The sequence below is a fragment of the Leuresthes tenuis genome, unplaced genomic scaffold, assembly GCF_036924035.1.
Source record: "Leuresthes tenuis unplaced genomic scaffold, fLeuTen1.0.hap1 SCAF_6, whole genome shotgun sequence".
Taxonomy (NCBI): Eukaryota; Metazoa; Chordata; class Actinopteri; order Atheriniformes; family Atherinopsidae; genus Leuresthes; species Leuresthes tenuis.
This window is the reverse complement of record NW_027325360.1, coordinates 1589718-1612200: the sequence shown is the minus strand read 5'-3', so window position 1 is coordinate 1612200 and position 22483 is coordinate 1589718. Positions and strand designations below refer to the sequence as shown.

The 22483-nt window shown below is 44.5% G+C and overlaps 1 protein-coding gene across 1 annotated transcript; it reads left to right on the top strand.

Annotated features, from left to right (window-relative positions):
* Nucleotides 1–15063: 15063 nt before the first annotated feature.
* lrrc2 (leucine rich repeat containing 2) lies at nucleotides 15064–20197 on the top strand. Its single transcript, XM_072387170.1, has 9 exons — nucleotides 15064–15205; nucleotides 15848–15986; nucleotides 17319–17408; nucleotides 17472–17628; nucleotides 17691–17827; nucleotides 17901–18046; nucleotides 18124–18276; nucleotides 18355–18521; nucleotides 19672–20197. Exons 1-9 carry the CDS (start codon nucleotides 15069–15071, stop codon nucleotides 19719–19721), a joined length of 1176 nt encoding a protein of 391 aa, XP_072243271.1. The 5' UTR covers nucleotides 15064–15068; the 3' UTR covers nucleotides 19722–20197.
* The last annotated feature ends 2286 nt before the right edge of the window (nucleotides 20198–22483 follow it).

Genomic DNA, 22483 nt, shown 5'->3' with positions numbered 1-22483 from the left:
TGTGACACCAGAGAGGAATCACTGAGCTGCAGTCAGCCCAGATGAATTTCCAACCTGCTGACAGATCTTCACTGATTCTGCTTCAATGAGCAGAAGGTTGCTGAGCAGCCAGGGTTCATCCTGATGATGTGCAGTTATAGACTGAATTATTGATTTTTTACATTATTTTATTTATTTATACAAATGTTATTTTATTTATTTTATAAAGATTTTATTTTCACATTTTCTGTTCTGCATTCTTCATGTTCCTTCAACATGTATGTAGGATGATGTCAGGCATGTATTTTGTATATGATTTTGTATTAAAATGCATAATAAGACACAATCATTCATTTGAAGGAGACACACATATAGAAGAAAAAGGGGAAATGACAAAAGGGAAAAAAGACACCTGAACCTGGAGCCGCATGTTACACATTTTACAAACATATCTGCTCTTTACAATAATAATAATGTGATCTGAGTAACGGGAACTTTACGCCTGAAAGATGTCAGTTTGTATAAAGGTTTTCCTCTGAGATCACACTCCACATGGAGGCAAAGTGTGAGGACGAGTGTGCTGTCATCGCAGCTCCTGCTACTTTATTTAAAGGTGGAACGTTTCAAGGTAAACATGTTGAACATGTGACAACATTTTAACGACCCGAGATAAATAAAAACAGCTTGTTTAGTAGCCTTAAACAGAATGAAGCTTCTTCAGTCTTGACGGAGCTGCTTATTGTCCATCTCCTCTGATTATTAAGGTGGTATTACAGAGAAAACTCAGTGCGTGAAAGCCTCTGTGTGCGGTTGTAGCCACAGTGGCTCGAACAAACATAAACATGACATAAGATGCCAGGGAATGCCTCCTGTCAGAGTCCTCACAAAGATAGAAGCACAGAATGTGTGTTTTACACCCTGTGACAGCAACGCAGAGAGGGTCGAAATGTCAAACGTGTGTCGTCACCCGCCTGATTTACACATTTCTGCTTCTATCTTCATGAGGACGGTCACTCATTCACATATCAGTGTTAAAACCACTGACATCACACCGCTGTGACATCACAGATGCCAACCTTAGCTGAAGAGGTGCAATGCCATACATCAGGTTTAGGTAGTTTCAGAGAAACAAAGCTAAAACATCTCACACATAGAATTAAAAAAGCTGAACCGAACTTACATTCAGCTTTTCAGCGTGTCTTAGTAAGCTGAATGCGGTCAGTTAGTTTCTTTTAAAATGTAAGATATAGGCATCTGAATATTGTACTACTACTACAACTGTATCATAGTGTACTATAGTGCCCCCATGTCTGATGTATATGCAGTGACGAAGCCGTGCAGAAAATCACTGTTTTGTTTTAGTGAAACACATCATGTATGTTTTGTTCATTCAAACCAACTTCTTCAGATATTAAGAGACCTGTTGTCCTCGGCCACTGTCCCTGGTTGCCAGGTCAGGGAGCCTGGTTGGTTTACAAAGTACCATGGGCTCTGATGGTCAGTGTGCATGAGCAGGAGTGCTTAGGTGTGGCTGAGTTTTCCAGGCAAGGGACACCAGTTCCCAAACTGAAGCAAGTAAAAATGGGGCACTTTTAACTGATAAGTCCCCCAAAGTGAAGCAAGTCAATATTGGGCACTTTTGAAATGATGAAAGTGTCTCAAACTGAATCAAGTAAGAATGGGCCACTTTTTTAAGTGTCAAAATTTCAGCATATAAACGAATGATCCAATTTGGCACACTTTCGTCATTGAAAAAGTGTCCCAAATTGAACTCATTTTAGCGGATTGTCCAATTTGGCCCACTTTTCGTATGGCACGGGTGGCCGAAAGTGAATACTCGCTAAACTTAAACGCCACCTGGTGTTGATCAAAGGTAAAGGTGGCTCAAAGTACACTGGGGGCTCCCACTACTGAGGGAATTATTCAACTTGCCCAATGCTATGGCTACATTTTGGGTATACTTCACGCTCCAAGTAGCCCCAACTCTTTCGGGGCCAATCATATTCGGACACTTTGACCAAAACTGACCGATTTTGCATTCAATTTTAGACACTTAGTGTAATATCGGACTGTCGAATTTCGCCGAATTTCTATGGAGCTAATATAAATTGGAACCTGGCTCCTGGATATGGGGAAAAGCATTGGATGGGAACCGGAGGTCCATCAGGTGCGAACGGGAGTGTTTGCCCAACAGAGAGTGCATATGTGTGGGTGAGGTTGCAAGATCAGGGGGCCTGGATCCTGGTTCTTTTCCTAAGTACCATTTTGTACCAGGGGACTTGGACAGGAGTGTGTACACGAGGAAGAGTGCTCAATTGCGGGTGAGGTTGCCAGGATAGGGGGCTTGGAGCCTGGTTCTTTTCCAAAGTACCATGAAGTATCAGGGGGCTCGGACGGGAGTGTGTACCCAAGGAGGACTGCTCAAATGTGGGTAAGGTTGCCAGGTCAGGGAGCCTGGTTGGTTTACAAAGTACCATGGGCTCTGATGGTCAGTGTGCATGAGCAGGAGTGCTTAAGTGTGGCTGAGTTTTCCAGGCCAGGGACACCAGTTCCCAAACTGAAGCAAGTAAAAATGGGGCACTTTTAACTGATAAGTCCCCCAAAGTGAAGCAAGTCAATATGGGGCACTTTTGAAATGATGAAAGTACACCAAAGTGAAGTAAGTAAAAATGGGGCACTTTTAAGTGATTAAAGTTTCCCAAAGTGAAATAATTAAATATGGAACACTTTTCATCAGTTAAAAGTGTCTCAAACTGAATCAAGTAAGAATGGGCCACTTTTTAAAATTTTTACGTTTTTAAGCATTTTTTAATTTTTAAGCAGCATATAAACGAATTATCCAATTTGGCACACTTTGGTCATTGAAAAAGTGTCCCGAATTTGATCATTTTAGTGGAAAGTCCAATTTGGCATACTTTTTGTATGGCAAGGGTGACCGAAAGTGAAAACTCACTCAACTTAAACGCCACCTGGTGTTGATCAAAAGTAAAGGTGGCCAAATTGCACAAGGGGCTCCCACTCCGCAGGAAACCAGCTACTGCATGGTTTGATTAGTCTTTCGCCCTTATACCCAGATCAGACGACCGATTTGCATGTCAGGACCGCCAGGGGCCTCCACCAGAGTTTCTTCTGGCTGACAGACCACGAACTTAACCAAATAGGTTTGGTGTGTAAAAGCATGACTGTAATACAAATGTCTCAATCTTATTGTCTGTTCTGGAATAGGTGAGGTAGGGTGGAAAAAATACATGACCAAGTCAGGTTGGTTAAAGCAAAATGTATGCTTGAAAATGGCATCAAGACAAAATTTATTTTAAAAAAATTTTTTGCATAATTTCTCAGAGAGCTTCTGTGCTTGCCATGGGGTGGAGCCATCTTTAGGTTGACAGTCTCCACAAGACTTTGTCAAAGTAAGAATTCTACTGTGTTGTAACCATGTTGCATGTCAAAATAAGACACCATTAAGGCAGACTGTGAATGCCATGAACTGAGGCTGAATCCTCAGCAACAGCCCATTTAGTCGTCGTTTATGCTTTAACGTAATTTCGACGACGTCGGTACTAAGTAGCTCCGCCGTAGAAAAACTGTTTTTAACATTTCACTGTTTCTAACTTCTTTAAGACCGAAATAATTTTAGCATTAAAACTTAGGACAATTTGTCCTCTTTCAGCCAATGTGACTTTAGCTTTCAGAACTTTACTTTTTTTAATTAAAACCTGAATCAGAGTAGTGCCTTCCAGCTGCCAGTCCTTTTTGCATTTTTCTCCTCTTTTCTGTAGTTTTCTGCCTTCATCCAGCTCCTTTCAAAATAAGATGGAAGGAGCCACAGGTGTCCTAAATTACACAAATCACCTCCCAGCAGAACAAACAGACACTCGTCAATACCACAACCAACTACAACAGGACCCACGGGGTCATCACAAAGGTCACCATAAGCATCATTTAAAGCTGAACTCCCAGTGAAATGGATCTGAGGTTTCTTCTGGAACACATGTCCTTTGTTCACTCTTCAGAAGGAAAATCCAAACCCAAATGAATACATGTATGTTTCATGATGGCACATGCTCTGATGAGCATTCTGAGGCACAAAGTCACAGATCTCCTCCCATGAGTCCATCTCTGTATCAGCATGTTTGTGATAAAGATACAGGTCCAACATGTTTAAATACAGTGGCTGCTCAGAACATTCCTCCAGCCCATAATTCACCATGTAGTTCTGGGATATAGACACTGTTCATAACCTGTACAATCTGCTATCTTTTGGCCTCAAACTGGAAAGCTGGAGAGAACATGTCTGATGTGATCAAGCAGAGAGTTTGTATTTAAAAGAAAGCGAAAACACAGAAATATAAAGTAACAATTTATTCTCAGTTAAACACAAATTCAGAAAGTTGTGGAATCCTTCCTCCAAAGCTTCTTTAGAAATGCAGGTCCCGTCAGGTCCATTGCTCCAAACTAGAAGTTATAAATCAGAACAGTTCAAATTAAAAAAAAAAAGAAAATATGTGTTTATCAACAGAAATTGAGCTTATATGAGAACGTTTTAAAACTTACACCAAACAGCAGCGACTTCCTGAGAACCCTGAGAGGTAGGGTCCGATGATCCACAGGTGGGGGGTGATGATCTGCAGGTGGGGGTCCAATGATCCACTGGTGGGGGTCCGATAATGGCCCGTACAGAGCCCTCAATTCCTCTGATTTCCGATGGCCCAACAGAGGCTACTAGACAACAGGATTTACCCACGGATGGGTTTCAGTCACTTGCTTAAAAGTATTGATCTTAGCAAAGAAGCTTAGAAAAACGTACACTAGCAGACACACAAGGCTCTTTCCATGCAGTTCCGATACTTTCAGTGTGCTGTAGTGAGTTTTTAAAGCTCTTGCTTTGGTGAGAGGACCGCCCACCAAGAAGTGGTTTCAGAGAGGGGAGTGACCGCCCATTCACAGCCCCTGATTGATTTCCGATGGCCCAACCGAGGCTACTAGACAACAGGTTTTACCCACGGATGGGTTACGTTCACTTGCTCGTTAAGACGATGTCAGCTGCCTTGTCTCGTCGGGCCGTAGGTCTTTAACGAGCCAAACAGCCTCACGGCAACATCCTGGATAAGAGTTAAAGACGATAACAGTTGCTTTGTTCAGATAAGAGATATGATAAGTTGTCTTTAGATAGTTTAGTGCCTAAATTCTTCCTTAATCTATTCCAAACACAAAAATCCACAACAATCACTCCGATTTTGGGACAGCTGCTAAAACAAGGCACCTTCCTCTAAAACAGGCCAAATGAAAAAGTAATGGGAAGAAAAACTTACAACAATACTAATAATACAGCTTATTTACAGACACCTTTCATGGCACTCAAGGTCACCATACAAAACAAAATAATTAAAAATAGAAATAAATTACTGTTTCTGATGGAGGGGGCGGGGCAAATGGACAGAAGGGAGGGGGCGGGGCAAATGGACAGAAGGGAGGGGGCGGGGCAAATGGACAGAAGGGAGGGGGCGGGGCAAATGGACAGAAGGGAGGGGGCGGGGCAAATGAGGGCTGAACTTATTGCAACAGGTTCATTAGAATGAAGCACAGTACAGTTCGCAGAGCGCGATAATGATGTTTGTGTCGTAAACAGCAGCGCGACAAACAGGCTTACAATGAGTCTTAAAAAAAATCACGAGACTACGGACACCAGCGAGCACCCGACTATAAACACCAGCTTTGTGAGTATGAAAAATAAAAAAAGAAAGGGGCTCAGTGCCCAAAAGGGGGGCGAAGGTTCGCAGTGGCCGAGAGGGGAGAGGACAGAGGCCCGCGGCCAAGAGGGATGAAGGGCGCGGCGGCCAAAAAGAGTGGAGGGCCTGAGGCTAAGAGGACACAGAGGCAATAGTGTGGCAAACCTTTTGATGGTCCCAATAGCAATTTATCTAAACCGATTTTACAGACAAATTAGCAACTAAACGGTTTTGATATGACGGATGGTTCCTCTTGGATGAGGTGCGGTCGTCACTCAGTGACCCTGTAAAAAAAAATCTGGTTAAACCACTAACCTGAGATCCAACCTGAAAGAAAAGTCAGGTTAGCCCACTAACCTTAGAGATCCAGCCGCACCTTTTATCCCAGATCCAAATCAAAATTAAATTCTGCTCCATTTGACCGAAACCTATTTTATGGACTAACCGGCAACTAACACGACCGTTTGGTACTTTTGGACTGATAATAAATTTTAATGAGGTCCAGTCGTCACAGAAAACCTGTAAAAAAAAGTCAAATAAAGACTCCAGACCAACACAAACAGAAACTTTGTGGTATGAACTCTAGATGTAGTGCTGAACTGTTATTGAATAAACGCTTCAACAGTCAGTTAAATGTAAATTAACAGCACAAATTTACAGTTAATGTAAATTGGTGTTGTTAATAGAGAATTGAAGAAAAGACGATGTGATGTTGGAGCACAAAAACTTTATTTGGAAAAAGGAGGAGACGAAGCACGCATTGAAATGTAACAGAAAAGTAAGACTTACAGTTCGCTCATCTACCTGCGGGAGGAAGGTGGGGGGGGGATAATGGCACAAAATAACTGATGATACAGTTAAAGTAACACGAGAGAATTTGGTCAAGCTAAGTTAAACTGGACAGTGTGGCGCAGAGCCAGAGGTTTTAAAGGTTCACAAACTTCTCTGGTGTTGCTTTAACTGTGGCAATAAGTTCAGACCTCATTGGGACATCAAATTAAATTCGGCCAAGACGAGGCGCAGCTCCCAAAACCACAGAAAAATGGTGCTTACTGGTTGAAGATCTTCAGATGTTCTGCCTGTGGAAGAAGGATAAAGAAAGGTTGAGTTTTACAGAAGCAGTTTTTGGCTCAACTGCGTTCAGAGGTTAATTCAAACTGAGACATTTAGGAGTTTTTAATCTTTTCATTGGCTTTGAAGCTACATTTTGATCAGAAGTGTAGTTTGTGAGCATTAAGCTACAGAATCTGGATGCGTTACAGCCGTAAACCTGAAATACATCACAGCTGATTCTGCTGCTGTATCAGACCAATTCAACGGTTTAAGAGCAATTTAAAACAAACATCTGATAATTGGGATCATCCAGCATAAACTGTTAAACTTCTCCCCTTTAATTTCCACTAAATTTAACCCATTGGTTTCAGTGTATTTGAGGGGAACAGATCTGCTCAAATGCTTTTATTCAGTTATATGAAACAGACTTACATCAGAACTCAGGAAGCACCTGGCTGCAGACAAGATGGCCGACCTTGATTCGCTTCCATAGCTTTTATTTTATGTAAAGCACTTTAATTGTTTTGTACATGAAATGTGCTTCAAATAAATTTGACTTTGACTTAATATCTGAACGGATAGTTAAAGCACTTCGTTAACTTTGGGACCAACAATTGATCCATTTGAGGTGTGTTCGATGCCCTCTTTAAACGTCAGCCATCTTGTCTTCAGGCAGATTCTCAGAATTCATGTAAAATGTCGGCTGAGCCACGAACAGAACCTTTATGGGTTATCTGGTCCCAACAAAAGGCCGATAACCAGTCGGAATGTTTTATGAAATCAAACAGGATATAAGTACCTCTGGTTCTTCTTTCTCTGCCTTTTGTCTCCGCCCACTGTGCGATGCGTTCAGGTGCAGTCAGTCCAGCACAGTTCTGTTGATGAGAATCAGAACATCAAAACCACATCTAACCAAGATGTTACATCAAGTTCAGACACATTGGACCAAAGTACAGTTTCAGTGCAATCTGTTGGCTACTTTTTTAAAAATCTCTGTATGAATTGGACCAATTCAAACTTAATGAATTGGGCTGAAACTTTGAAGCGTTTTGAGGTGACATTTGTTGTAATTTGGCAATTTATTAATAAAAGTGGATTAAATTGATGTTCCGAGGGCCCAAGCAGTTTAATTCTTTCTGAGCTACTTTATTCTGTATTTTACAGGCAGCCAGAAGAGGAACTTTAGTGATGCGTTCAAATGCCCGAGTTTGTGTGGGAACTCGGAAGGAGTTGAAGCCATCCCGCTGATTGTTTGGATGATCCTGCTGATAACGCATTACAGTCGTTCACACTGATCAATATGAATGAAAGCAGTTGGAGTGACGCTGATAATAATCAATGAAACTGATCAGATGCAAACAGCTGATCAGATCTTATCGCGCACGCGCTTACAGCGCAGTTGTGTCAACATGGAAGCTCTTCAAGTCTCATGCAGGATGTCTGAAGTTAAGTCAGGCTGCATTTTTAAAATGGCCGTTTTAAGCAGGTTAACATGTAAACTGGAGTTAAGATAAGATGAGGCGCACCTGCCGGCTCATTGGAAACAGGAAACAAGCTGCGGGAACACGCGGGAAATACAAGCTTTTGGAGGGAAAAGGTGTTACTTCCTGTCCGCGGTTTCCTTTGTGAATGAAAACATTTCTCTTTGTAACCTGCAACAATTAGTTCCTCAAACAATTAACCTATCGGCTTATCTGTAACAAACAGGCGAATTTACGCATTTTGCGGACTTAAAGCGGCTGTTCTGCTATGATCCGCCTTGGATTAGAGGCGGATTGAGAGTCTCTCTCAAACCTGCAGGTGAGCTGCTTTAAAGCTCTGTTAACTCGCAGCTTTACGTGATAAACACGCACAGAAACACCACCAGAAGCGCCAAAGTGTCCAAATAAAACTATTTCTTACCTGTTGGGATGCGTCTCCAGTCCTCAGGAGCCGAACACAACTCAGTTCGGACTCCGGCGTCGCAGTTTGTCCAGGATGCAGTGAGCCGCAGCTGATATAGATTCCCGCTGATTGCGCGCTCACCTGCGCGCTCACATGCACGCACACTTGCTCTAATCAGTTTCATTCACGCCTCATCCGATTTCTCTTTGCTTTCCGTGTTTTCTGTTAGAGGAGTTAGATCAACACTTTACACCTTAAAGTGTTAAACCCCTGAGATGTTTCCTGTCTATAATAAAAATAATATTATAAGGAATGGAATAATATCAAAACCATTCGCTTTACAGAGGAGTGAGACAGGGATGCCCAATCTCTGCTCCACTATCTGCTTTATTCATGGCACCTTCAGCAGTTCCAATGCGCCAGAATCACAATATCCAAGACATCCATGTTTCCAGTTACCATGACAACATTAGCTTCTGAGCAGAGAACATTTTATTGCACCTCCAGTCCAATACCAGTCAAATACTGAGGAATAAACACCCCCCCTCACCCAAAATCAAGATCTTTTTACAATGATCCCAACCTACGACCAACTGGCTTCAATCACTGGACTCTATAACAGGTAAATCCTTTCAGGAAATAATAGACCAAGGATCAAACTTTGCCTGAGATGTTCATTCCATCCTGACAGGTGTGGGGGGGGGCTACCTGAGCACCGACCTGGGCCCATGACAGTCAGGTGGCGTCAGGATCAGAAACACCAGCATTGGGTGCGTTTGGTCTGTGGAGCGCTTGGTGGAACTTCCCAGTTTGTCCCTGATATTAATATATATTATTATATATATTAATTATCCCGTATTTCTTCCTGCTGGTCGTCTCCTCGGTGGTTATTTCTTTCTGTTCTCTGTGTTCTGATTCGTCGGAGGCAGACAGCGAGTTCAAATCAAAGAAGAAAGCTTTCATCACAGCCATACTTTGGGTTCTGCTGGTGTTCTGTTTGGGGATGCTTGCAGGTTTTTGCTGTAGAACTCTGGAATCTGTTGCTGCTGATGTCCACAAACTGGAATAATCTGCCCAACAGTTTGGTTTTACCTCCTCTGTTCGTGCACAGAGCAAAATAACTGCCCTGCTGCAGCTGAATCAGTGGCTGAACAGTTCTAGATCTGAACAGTACCTGTTGGATAAGATAATAATCCACTTCCATGCATATTTATAATATATCTGTACTGAATCCATGTTCATTGTGTGTATACTGGGAAGAGATTTAACTCATCGACTTTATTTCTTTGTTGAAAATGAACTGATATTAGGAAGGGGAATATTTAATGTGATTTAATAAATCAAAATAAACCCACAGCTCAGATTATTGTGGCACAAAATGACAGAACTTTTATTAATCTGACACATGCAAAAACAACAGGTACTTTCACAAAGATACAAAATATAACAGGAACAAGTTTCATGAAAACAAGCAACACACAAAAGCTGTATTTATTCCTGTTTTCTTTTAAATACCCACTGCAGGAGTTAGTCATCTCCTAAATACTCTTCCGTCTTCCTCAAAACTGAAAAAAATAAAGTGAAATGTAAGAGCGTTTAAAAAAGTTAACAAACTAATGAAAATCATGAGAAAATGAGCAGGAAAATCCTAAATATGATGCAGATGTGGAGGAGCAGGGAGTAAACGGCAAAACTGGGTTCCAGCACCTGGAACTGAAAGACAGTCATCGGTGAGTTTGTCTTTAGATGCCCTATGGGATGCCCCATGGGATGCCCCATAGTATCCCCCATGGGATGCCCCATGGGATGCCCCATAGTATCCCCCATGGGATGCCCCATGGGATGCCCCATAGTATCCCCCATGGGATGCCCCATAGTATCCCCCATGGGATGCCCCATGGGATGCCCCATTGGATGCCCCATAGTATCCCCCATGGGATGCCCCATTGGATGCCCCATGGGATGCCCCATGGGATGCTCCATGGGATGCCCCATGGGATGCCCCATGGGATGCCCCGTAGTATCCCCCATGGGATGCCCCATTGGATGCCCCATAGTATCCCCCATGGGATGCCCCATTGGATGCCCCATGGGATGCCCCATTGGATGCCCCATAGTATCCCCCATGGGATGCCCCATAGTATCCCCCATGGGATGCCCCATGGGATGCTCCATGGGATGCCCCATTGGATGCCCCATAGTATCCCCCATGGGATGCCCCATTGGATGCCCCATGGGATGCCCCATTGGATGCCCCATAGTATCCCCCATGGGATGCCCCATGGGATGCCCCATTGGATGCCCCATAGTATCCCCCATGGGATGCCCCATGGGATGCCCCATTGGATGCCCCATAGTATCCCCCATGGGATGCCCCATGGGATGCCCCATTGGATGCCCCATAGTATCCCCCATGGGATGCCCCATGGGATGCCCCATAGTATCCCCCATAGTATCCCCCATGGGATGCCCCATAGTATCCCCCATGGGATGCCCCATGGGATGCCCCATTGGATGCCCCATAGTATCCCCCATGGGATGCCCCATGGGATGCCCCATTGGATGCCCCAGGAGGAGCTGCTGGGGAGAGGCGTGTCTGGGATTCCCTTCTGGACCTTCTGGCTCCAGGATCAAACCTCAGTCATGTGGAGGATGAACGGTTCAGTCCGATCCCATTTCTGAGTGGTTTCGACAGCTTCCAGAAGCTAAAAGAAACTTAGAAATAATGAGTAAACACTTCAGATGCTTCACTGATGGTTAGAAATAAAGCTTTTTGTCATCTTCTCACATGTTGGGGTTCTGATGTGGTGCACAGGTTCGATGCCGTTCTGAACCTTTCGGTCCATCCGTGGCTTTAAAGGAGCTGAAACATCCTGATGTCAGAGATCCAGATAAACCTGAGTGTGAGGAGGGCCCGTGTCATATGACACCAGCTGGTAAAAATAGCCTGTTGGGTCACACACCCACGGCTTCAGGCCGTGTGCACGAGTCGGTAAACAAGCTGGTGAGAAGCAGGACGGCCGGACGGGGAAACGGGTAAGAACTGATGAGGCTCTTTATCACTCAGGATGCGTTCACAGACAGGTCAAAACGGCCTTTTTTTATCCTAAGATTAAACACTTTAATAAATGTTGGTTTTAGCTGATAAAGTTTAGAAGCTTTAGGAGTCGTTCAGGTAAAATAGGCCAATAAAAGCATTAATTAACTGTCCACTGACAGTAATTCTGGTCTTTGTTAAAAAAAATCGTAAAAACAAAGCTTTAGCAATGAACTCATGTGTTTTTCAGGAGGATGTTGGGTCGATTATTTGGTTTTCACCACAGAATCGAGTGATTTCCAAGCAAAGCTGCTTGGAAATCACTCGATTCTGTGCTCATTTTCATCCTTGTGTTCATGAAATTATGAACTGAGCTGTAACTCCATTTATTCTGAGAGTCTTTCTCAACTTTTTTACACAGCATCCGGACCAGTTATTGTAAACCGGGTCGCATGTTTTATGGGAATTACACATCAAACGATTCAGGCTCTTAAGAACAGGAGAAATTAAAGGATTTACAGCTTTTTTACCTTTTTAATTGCACTTTAAAGCAGTAATAAAAGTGATTTTAGAATGAATCAGTTCTAATAAAGTATCATTTTTACTGTTACATTTTTAAAGGAGTAAATCAGGATGTTTCTGTGCTGGAAAAAGCTTGAATTTACCCAGAATTCAGTGCAAAATGCTGTTAATCATGTCTGAATAAGTTTGTGCGGCAGCTGAATTTAGATGTTTGACTGAAGTCGGAACCTTTTGGTCCGTTTGTCTCAGATAATCGCATGAAAAGCAGCTCTCTCTGCCTGGTTGTTCTTCTGTAATCTCATTGAAAGACAAAAAGTAAAACACGAAGATGAATGAGCTCCTTAAATCTAACATGCAGCCCACAGATAAACCGAGTCTGCAGGCTTATATTCAGGCTGCTCTGGTGCTCCTTGACCTGGAGCTCCATCTGACCAAAGGTTTCACTGAACTCCTCCCACTTTAACCTGTTACCACCTGCAGCAGTGAGGGTAAAACTAAGTGAACCCCTGATCCAGCAGCTCCAGCAGCAGTGAGTGTAAAACTAAGTGAACCCCTGATCCAGCAGCAGTGAGTGTAAAACTAAGTGAACCCCTGATCCAGCAGCTTCAGCAGCAGTGAGTGTAAAACTAAGTGAACCCCTGATCCAGCAGCTTCAGCAGCAGCTTCAGCAGCAGTGAGTGTAAAAGTAAGTGAACCCCTGATCCAGCAGCAGTGAGTGTAAAACTAAGTGAACCCCTGATCCAGCAGCTTCAGCAGCAGTGAGTGTGAAACTAAGTGAACCCCTGATCCAGCAGCTTCAGCAGCAGTGAGTGTAAAAGTAAGTGAACCCCTGATCCAGCAGCAGTGAGTGTAAAACTAAGTGAACCCCTGATCCAGCAGCAGTGAGTGTAAAACTAAGTGAACCCCTGATCCAGCAGCTTCAGCAGCAGTGAGTGTAAAACTAAGTGAACCCCTGATCCAGCAGCTTCAGCAGCAGTGAGTGTAAAACTAAGTGAACCCCTGATCCAGCAGCTTCAGCAGCAGTGAGTGTAAAACTAAGTGAACCCCTGATCCAGCAGCTTCAGCAGCAGTGAGTGTAAAACTAAGTGAACCCCTGATCCAGCAGCTTCAGCAGCAGTGAGCTGCAGTGATGGTTTCCTGTGGGACGTTATCAGTCTCTCTCCTGGTTCTGGAGGAATCTCGGCCCTCTTCTCTCCAGCGCTGCTTCAGCTCATTGAGGTTTGCAGCTTTGGTTTCTGCACAGCTCTCTTAAGGTCCCACCACAGCATTTCAGTCAGGCTGAGGTCTGGACTCTGACTGGACCATTGCAGCACCTTGATTCTGTTCTTTTTCCCACATTCTGCTGTAGATCTGCTGCTGTGTTTGGGATCTTTGTCCTGTTGATGAGCCAGTTTCAGCCCAGCTTTAGCTGTGGGACAGATGGCCTCACATTTGACTCTAGAATACTTTGGTATCCAGAGGAGTTCATGGTGGACTCAATGCCTGCAAGGTGCCCAGGTCCTGTGGCTGCAGAACCAGCCCAGATCATCAGCCCTCCACCACCGTGCTTGACAGCTGGTATGAGGTGTTTGTGCTGATATGCTGTGTTTGGTTTCCTCCAAACGTGCTGCTGTGCATTAGGACCAAACATCTCCACTTTGCTCTGGTCTGTCCAAAGGACATTGTTCCAGAAGTCTTGAGCTTTGTTCAGATGCAGCTTTGCAAACCTAAGCTGTGCTGCCATGTTCTTTTTAGAGAGAAGAGGCTTTCTCCTGCAGCCCTTCCAAACAAGCCATCCTTGTTCAGTCTTTTTCTGACTGTGCTGTCATGACCTTTAACCTTTAGCATGCTAACTGAGGCCTGTAGAGTCTGAGATGTAGCTCTGGGCTTTTTCACCTTGGGGTGACCTTTAACCTTTAACATGCTAACTGAGGCCTGTAGAGTATGAGATGTAGCTCTGGGCTTTTTCACCTTGGGGTGACCTTTGACCTTTAACATGCTAACTGAGGCCTGTAGAGTCTGAGATGTAGCTCTGGGCTTTTTCACCTTGGGGTGACCTTTAACCTTTAACATGCTAACTGAGGCCTGGAGAGTCTGAGATGTAGCTCTGGGCTTTTTCACCTTGGGGTGACCTTTAACCTTTAACATGCTAACTGAGGCCTGGAGAGTCTGAGATGTAGCTCTGGGCTTTTTCACCTTGGGGTGACCTTTAACCTTTAACATGCTAACTGAGGCCTGGAGAGTCTGAGATGTAGCTCTGGGCTTTTTCACCTTGGGGTGACCTTTAACCTTTAACATGCTAACTGAGGCCTGGAGAGTCTGAGATGTAGCTCTGGGCTTTTTCACCTTGGGGTGACCTTTAACCTTTAACATGCTAACTGAGGCCTGGAGAGTCTGAGATGTAGCTCTGGGCTTTTTCACCTTGGGGTGACCTTTAACCTTTAACATACTAACTGAGGCCTGTAGAGTCTGAGATGTAGCTCTTGGCTTTTTCACCTTGGGGTGAACTTTAACCTTTAACATGCTAACTGAGCCCCGTAGAGTCTGAGATGTAGCTCTGGGCTTTTTCACCTTGGGGTGACCTTTAACCTTTAACATGCTAACTGAGGCCTGTAGAGTCTGAGATGTAGCTCTGGGCTTCTTCACCTTGGGGTGAACTTGCTGGGACGTCCACTCCTGGGAAGATTGACAGCTGTCCTGAATGTTTTCCACTTGTGAATAATCTTTCTCTCTGTAGAATGATGGACTCCAGATAGTCTGGAAATGGCCTTATAACCCTTCCCAGATTGATGGGCTGGCAGGGAGGTGCTTGCAGGGCCTCTGCAGACTGTATCTTCAGAGAATGAACCTTGTGAACTTCTCTTCTTCCTCCTGCAGCTGCAGAAATGGGTCCGGACAGGAAGGTGGACGTGCCGGTGTACGATCTGTCTCTGATCAGAGGACTCTGGGAGGTCCGGATGAAGAAACACCGACAAAAACAGAAGAAGGAGAAGGAGCGGGTCGAGAACAGTGCCCTCGCCAGGTCAGCAAAACGTCACATGTTCGAATCTGCATGAACCGAACCGGAAGCCGAGCGTAAAATCTTCCAGGCTCACGTCACCTCCTTATTGACTGAGACTAAACACCTGAGCTGGCAGCGATCTGCTGGGGGGCAGCTTCTCTGAGGGCCTCCGTTTAGCAGGAAGTGGGAGGTTCAGGTGTTTTCATTTAGCTTGGAGACCAAATATGTTCCTTCTGGTAGGTTTGTGCCATCTTTAGGTCTGTGTTTGGTCTCCTGAATCATTCTCCAGCTGTTAGATGGTTCCATGCATCACTTTCAGATGGTTTATCCAAACCAAAACCTCATGTTTACCTGCCATGTTTCCTTAAATCCACTGAAGAGTACAGCTTTAAGTTAAAGGCTTCAACCTGAGCCAGGCTTTGCACTCGTGTTTACAAAGTGTTTGATATGACTCAGGCGCAGCTGACTGATGTAACTCATGAACTATGACAGTGGAGGCTGATTTTAGAAGTATGAACACACGTGGGGCTATTTTTAACCCAGCGTAGGTGGAGCTGGTCGGAGTCAGTCTGGCAGAAAGGTCACGGTTCTGGAAAATGAACGGGAACATCCTGTCTGCTGGAATCTAATACGCTGATAGTTCATTAACACGCCTGTCTGCAGGATCGACCAGCAGTGGCAGTACCGCATCTACTGTAAGACGATGAAGAGCACAGAGCTGAATGTGCTGCATCATTACCTGGAGAGATCGACGCTGACTGACATTCAGCCGCATGCAGGTAAAAGCTTCCAGCTGGAAGGAGTTAACACTGACTCAGGTAGAGAGAGTCAATGGGACAAACAGTCCCGATGCCACAAGCAGGTAAAGGCGAGAAATATTCAGCTGTTAACTGGTAAAGACTATCAATATTCGGCCGTAAACTGGTAAAGACTATCAATATTCGGCCGTAAACTGGTAAAGATTATTAATATTCAGCTGTAAACTGGTAAAGATGCTCAATATTCAGCTGTTAACTGGTAAAGGCTATCAATATTCAGCTGTAAAAAGGTAAAGATTATCAATATTCAGCTGTAAACTGGTAAAGATTATCAATATTCGGCCGTTAACTGGTAAAGATTATCAATATTCAGCTGTAAACTGGTAAAGATTATCAATATTCGGCTGTAAACTGGTAAAGATGATCGATATTCAGCTGTAAAAAGGTAAATATTATCAATATTCAGCTGTAAAAAGGTAAAGACGAGCAATATTCAGCTGTAAACTGGTAAAGGCGATCAGTATTCAGCTGTAAACTAGTAAAGATTATCAATATTCAGCTGTAAACTGGTAAAGATTATCAATATTCAGCTGTAAAAAGGTAAAAATTATCAATATTCAGCTGTAAACTAGTAAAGATTATCAATATTCAGCTGTAAACTGGTAAAGATTATCAATATTCAGCTGTAAAAAGGTAAAGATTATCAATATTCAGCTGTAAACTGGTAAAGATTATCAATATTCGGCCGTTAACTGGTAAAGATTATCAATATTCAGCTGTAAACTGGTAAAGATTATCAATATTCAGCTGTAAACTGGTAAAGATTATCAATATTCAGCTGTAAACCGGTAAAGATTATCAATATTCAGCTGTAAAAAGGTAAAGATTATTAATATTCAGCTGTAAACTGGTAAAGATGCTCAATATTCTGCTGTAAACTGGTAAAGATTATCAATATTCAGCTGTAAACAGGTAAAGACTATCAATATTCGGCTGTAAACTGGTAAAGATTATCAATATTCAGCTGTAAAAAGGTAAAGATGCTCAATATTCTGCTGTAAACTGGTAAAGATTATCAATATTCAGCTGTAAACAGGTAAAGACTATCAATATTCGGCTGTAAACTGGTAAAGATGATCGATATTCAGCTGTAAACTGGTAAAGATGATCGATATTCAGCTGTAAACTGGTAAAGATGATCGATATTCAGCTGTAAACTGGTAAAGATGATCGATATTCAGCCTTACTCGGCAGCTGGTTCCACAGGGAGGATAAACGCTCACAGATGTGCACATAGCGAGGTTTAGGAATGTTTCAGCTGTCCTGTGTTTCTGTTGGTGGCAGGAAAGCAGCAGCCGGATCAGGGAGTCCAGCAGAACCAGCAGAACCAGCAGGATCCGGACCGGAACCAGCAGGATCCGGAGCAGAACAAACTGATCTTCCAGCTGGACGGCGCCCAGTGGACGGTAAGTGACCAGCTGTGAGTGACGCATTCCTTGGTGCCCGACCCTAAGCGCGGCGCTCCGCAGGACTTCCCCCGGGAGCTGCAGTGGAGCAGCTACCTGCAGGAGTGGCACGTCCGCGGCACCAGGATCCGCCGGCTGCCCGACTTCCTGGCTCTGTTCACCCAGCTCACCGTGCTCGAGATCCCCAAGAACGCCATCTCAGAGCTGCCGCCGGAGATCGGTGAGAACGCAGCGCCAGCTTTCAGGTGCCCTGATGTCAGCTCAACGCGTCTGTGCTCTCAGGTAAACTGGCGGCGCTGAGGAGGCTGAACGCCAGCTACAACCGGCTGTCCAGGGTTCCTCCGGAGCTGGCCGACTGCGAGAAGCTGGAGCGCCTCGAGCTGTCCGGGAACCACGGCCTGTCTGAGCTGCCGTTCGAGGTGAGGCGGGGCCCGGCGGGTCGTTTCCACCGGCTGTTGTCACCTTGCTGATGATGTCACTCTGCACCTGCAGCTCAGCAGCCTGAAGCAGCTGGTTCACCTGGACATAGCGGAGAACAGGTTCGTCTCGATCCCCATCTGCGCCCTGAGGATGTTCAGCCTGCAGCTGCTGGACCTGAGCAACAACCGGCTGACCGACCTGCCGCAGGACATGGACAGGTAACTGATGATGTCATCACCACGCCTCAGCTCACCTGTAAGACGCCGCTGTGCTCATATGTCACCGTTCTCCGCAGGTTGGAGCAGCTCGAGACGCTGTTCGTCCATAAGAACAACCTGACCTACCTCCCTCACTGTCTCACCAACATCTCCACCCTCAAGATGATCGTCGTCAGCGGCGACGAACTCACCTGCATCCCGTCCAAACTGTGCAGCAACCCCGGCATCAAGTACAGAAACCCCGCCGACAGCTTTATCAGCCTGACAGGCAGCCGCCGGGGTTCACTGTTTCATCTGCACCCCCACAGGTTTATACGTCTCTATGACAACCTGGCCAGTGAGGAGAGGATGAAGAAGAAGGAGGAGGAGGAGAAGAAGGAGAAGAGGAGGAGGTGGACGGAGCAGAAGGTGGAGGTGAAGGACAGCAGAGAGAAAGAGTTCATGGAGGCATATCTCAGCTCTCTGGAGAACAGAGGTCAGAATCAGCTGTTTAATGTTTTTTATGTTCAGAAACCTGCAGCTAATGAGTGAGCAGAGGAGAGGTGCATCATGGGAGCTCCCCCAGCAGGCTGGGCCTATAGCAGCAGAACTATGGGATGTTTCAGGCTCACCTGAGCCATCCCTAACTATAAGCTTTATCAGAAAGGAAAGTTTCAGCCTGATCTTAAAGGTAGAGAGGGTGTCTGCTTCCTGAAGCCAAACTGGCAGCTGGTTCCACAGAGAGGGGCCTGATAACTGAAGGCTCTGCCTCCCATTCTGCTTTTAGGGGCCTGATAACTGAAGGCTCTGCCTCCCATTCTGCTTTTAGGGGCCTGATAACTGAAGGCTCTGCCTCCCATTCTGCTTTTAGGGGCCTGATAACTGAAGGCTCTGCCTCCCATTCTGCTTTTAGGGGCCTGATAACTGAAGGCTCTGCCTCCCATTCTGCTTTTAGGGGCCTGATAACTGAAGGCTCTGCCTCCCATTCTGCTTTTAGGGGCCTGATAACTGAAGGCTCTGCCTCCCGTTCTGCTTTTAGGGGCCTGATAACTGAAGGCTCTGCCTCCCGTTCTGCTTTTAGGGGCCTGATAACTGAAGGCTCTGCCTCCCGTTCTGCTTTTAGGGGCCTGATAACTGAAGGCTCTGCCTCCCGTTCTGCTTTTAGGGGCCTGATAACTGAAGGCTCTGCCTCCCGTTCTGCTTTTAGGGGCCTGATAACTGAAGGCTCTGCCTCCCGTTCTGCTTTTAGGGGCCTGATAACTGAAGGCTCTGCCTCCCATTCTGCTTTTAGGGGCCTGATAACTGAAGGCTCTGCCTCCCATTCTGCTTTTAGGAGCCTGATAACTGAAGGCTCTGCCTCCCATTCTGCTTTTAGGGGCCTGATAACTGAAGGCTCTGCCTCCCATTCTGCTTTTAGGGGCCTGATAACTGAAGGCTCTGCCTCCCATTCTGCTTTTAGGGGCCTGATAACTGAAGGCTCTGCCTCCCGTTCTGCTTTTAGAAACTCTGGGAACCACAAGGAAACCTGCAGCCTGAGAGCAAAGTGCTCTGTTTGGGAAATATCCAACTGTGAGATCTTTAAGATGTGATGGAGCTCGGTCATTTGGCTTTTCATTTAAACCAGCCGACGCTTTTATTTGTTCCAGACTCCATCCCCTGCGCCACCACCAAGGTCTCCATCTCCTGCCAGCTGTGACGAAGACTCCCAAGTTTGTTCTGAGGGTCCGACACTGTGTGAGTGACTCAGGTTTGACTGGATGCAGCACTTTGCTCAGCAGTCCTGCAGCAAACAAACCCAGAACAAAGGGGCAGAAAGTTCGGCTTCTTTAGTGGAAATGCTAACATGCTAACATGCTAATGGAGGCTAACAATAGAAAGTTGTCCAGCAGGTTTGAGAGAAAATGTGTTTTAAATATTTGTCTTTACTGGGTTGGATGGAAGCATTAATAAAAACACTTAAGGATAATGAGAATAATACTAATAATCTGAATTATTAGATTAGTCAAAATCAGAAGAAGTGAGTTGAAGTGTTTTTTCTCCTTGGGTTTGTGGTTGTATGAAGAGTTAAATGAGTCCTTTAAAGTCAAACGTTCCGACTAAAATAAAGCAAACTCAGCAGGAAAAGAGTCAGGATTCTTCCCACATGTCAGATTAATTTACATTAAAGGAAATAACTCGAAGACCAAAACAGTTTCATTCACCTTTTTCAGAAGATTACACAGAAACGTTCCAAACAAATGAGAGAAAATAGCTTTTTCATCAATATATTGATTAATTACGATGAGATAAACGGGTTAGATCAGGACAAATTAAGGATCTGTCTCATTTAATCCTTAAAAGCTGAAATATGATGAATAATCAGCACCAAACTGCAGGATTTTCTTGAGTTTATCGTGTTTTTTACAACTAAAAATGATGAAAGATCCATTTCAGTTTTAATCTGTTCCTCTTGGTTTGTTGTAAATAAAGAATATTTTGGGATAAACGGGACTTTTCTGCTGAAAGCTGCGACCAAATGAAAGCTTTGCTTGTTCAGGGCCGAATTCGACCGTTTCCAGCGAAAGCTGAAGGTTCGACTTCTTGATTTGTTCATAAATCCGTCAGCATCATTTTCCAGAAATGTGGCTTTTCCACATTTAGCAGCAAAGTTTGTATTCATCCAGATGTTTGTGTGTTTTTGTTTCTCATTTGAATAAAATTCTTTGGGTGAAAACATCTTTTCCTGTCTGGTATCAGCCGCCTGCAGATGATCCGGTTTCAGTCGTTCTCGTAGATTTTATTCAGAATGGATGAAATTTACACTTTTTTCCATAAGTCAACACCAAAAAAGTTCGACTGATGCTGAAAACCAGTCGTTTTGGGGACTTTATCAGAAAATAAATGAACTTTTCCTGGACCCCAAAAGGTTTCTGTCGGTTCAGGGAAGGAAATATTCAGAACTGAGTTAAATATTCAGCTCCTGTAGCGCCTCCCAGAGGGTGTCTGTGTGTAGTTGAATGTTTACTTGTTCTAGAAATGTCTCGTCTTATCTGTTTAGACTTTATATGTTTTCACTTTGGGAGGCGGAGACGTCCTTTCGATTCCTTTGTATGTGACATTAAAGCCACTTTGACTTTTATATAAAACACAACTAATTAAATCAAATTTACAACACTATGAAGTTGAAAAATACAGTCACAACAAAACCAACAACTGAGGAAAAACTGAACATTTCACAAAAGATTTTAGCAAACATTTTGGAACAATGCAGTCATGTGACCGGATATCTATATAACATTTGCAGAAATTCTACCGTTTACATGAAATTAAAAGTTTGCAAACTGTCTTTTGTTGCATTTTCTCTTTTGTTATGTTTCGCAAAACGAGTTTCCTCTGATTCTGTTTATGTTGTTTCTGTTTCTGTATTTATCAGACGCTTTTATCCAAAGAGACTTACAAATGAAGATATAACAGCTTTATAAAAAGCTAACAATAAGCTCCATAGAAGGAACCCAGGAGTCCGACTCTGTCAGAGGGGACAGAGTAGAGATAGGGTGCAGGTATAGAAGGAAGAGCAGAAAGATAAAGTGCAGAGATAGAGGGGGGAGGGAAGTACAAGGTAAGTGCTGGGATAGGAGATGCTCTCTGAAGAGCTGGGTTTTCAGGAGCTTCTTGAAGATAGACAGGGACGCCCCTGTTCTGGTAGCGCTCGGTAGGTCATTCCACCATCGTGGGACGACACATGAACAGAGTTTGGATTGTCTTAGGCGTGGTGTAGGAGCTGCTAGACGACAATCCTGGGACCAACGGAGGGACCCAGTTGGGACAGAAGCCTTTGCAAGAGCATTCAAGTAGAAGGAGCCGTTCCATTAAGCTCTTTGTAGCTAACATCAGGGACTTGGATCTGATGCAGGCGGCTAAGGGCAGCCAGAGGAGCTCAATGAACAGAGGGGGGACGTGTTCTTTTAGGCTGATCCAAGACCAGACGCACCGCCGCGTTCTGGACCATCTGCAGAGGTTTCACAGGCTGGAGATCAGTTAGGAAACCAGTTAGGAAACCAGTTAGGAGACCAGTTAGGAGACCAGTTAGGAGACCAGTTAGGAGAGCAGTTAGGAAACCAGTTAGGAGACCAGTTAGGAGACCAGTTAGGAAACCAGTTAGGAGACCAGTTAGGAGACCAGTTAGGAAACCAGTTAGGAGACCAGTTAGGAGACCAGTTAGGAGACCAGTTAGGAGAGCGTTGCAGTAGTAAAGGTGGGAGATGACCATGGCCTGCAGCAGGAGCTGGGGGGCATGTTGGGTCAGGTATGGTCTGATCTTTCTTATGTTTAGTAATGCAAAGCGGCACGAAAAGTTTGTAGCAACCTTTGATGGAGCCAGGGATTCAGTTTGGATGCAGATGCTGTGGTGTCTGGTTGGTTTGGCTGGGAAGACCAGCAGCTCAGTTTTTGGGAGGCTAAGTTGGAGGTGATGAGCTT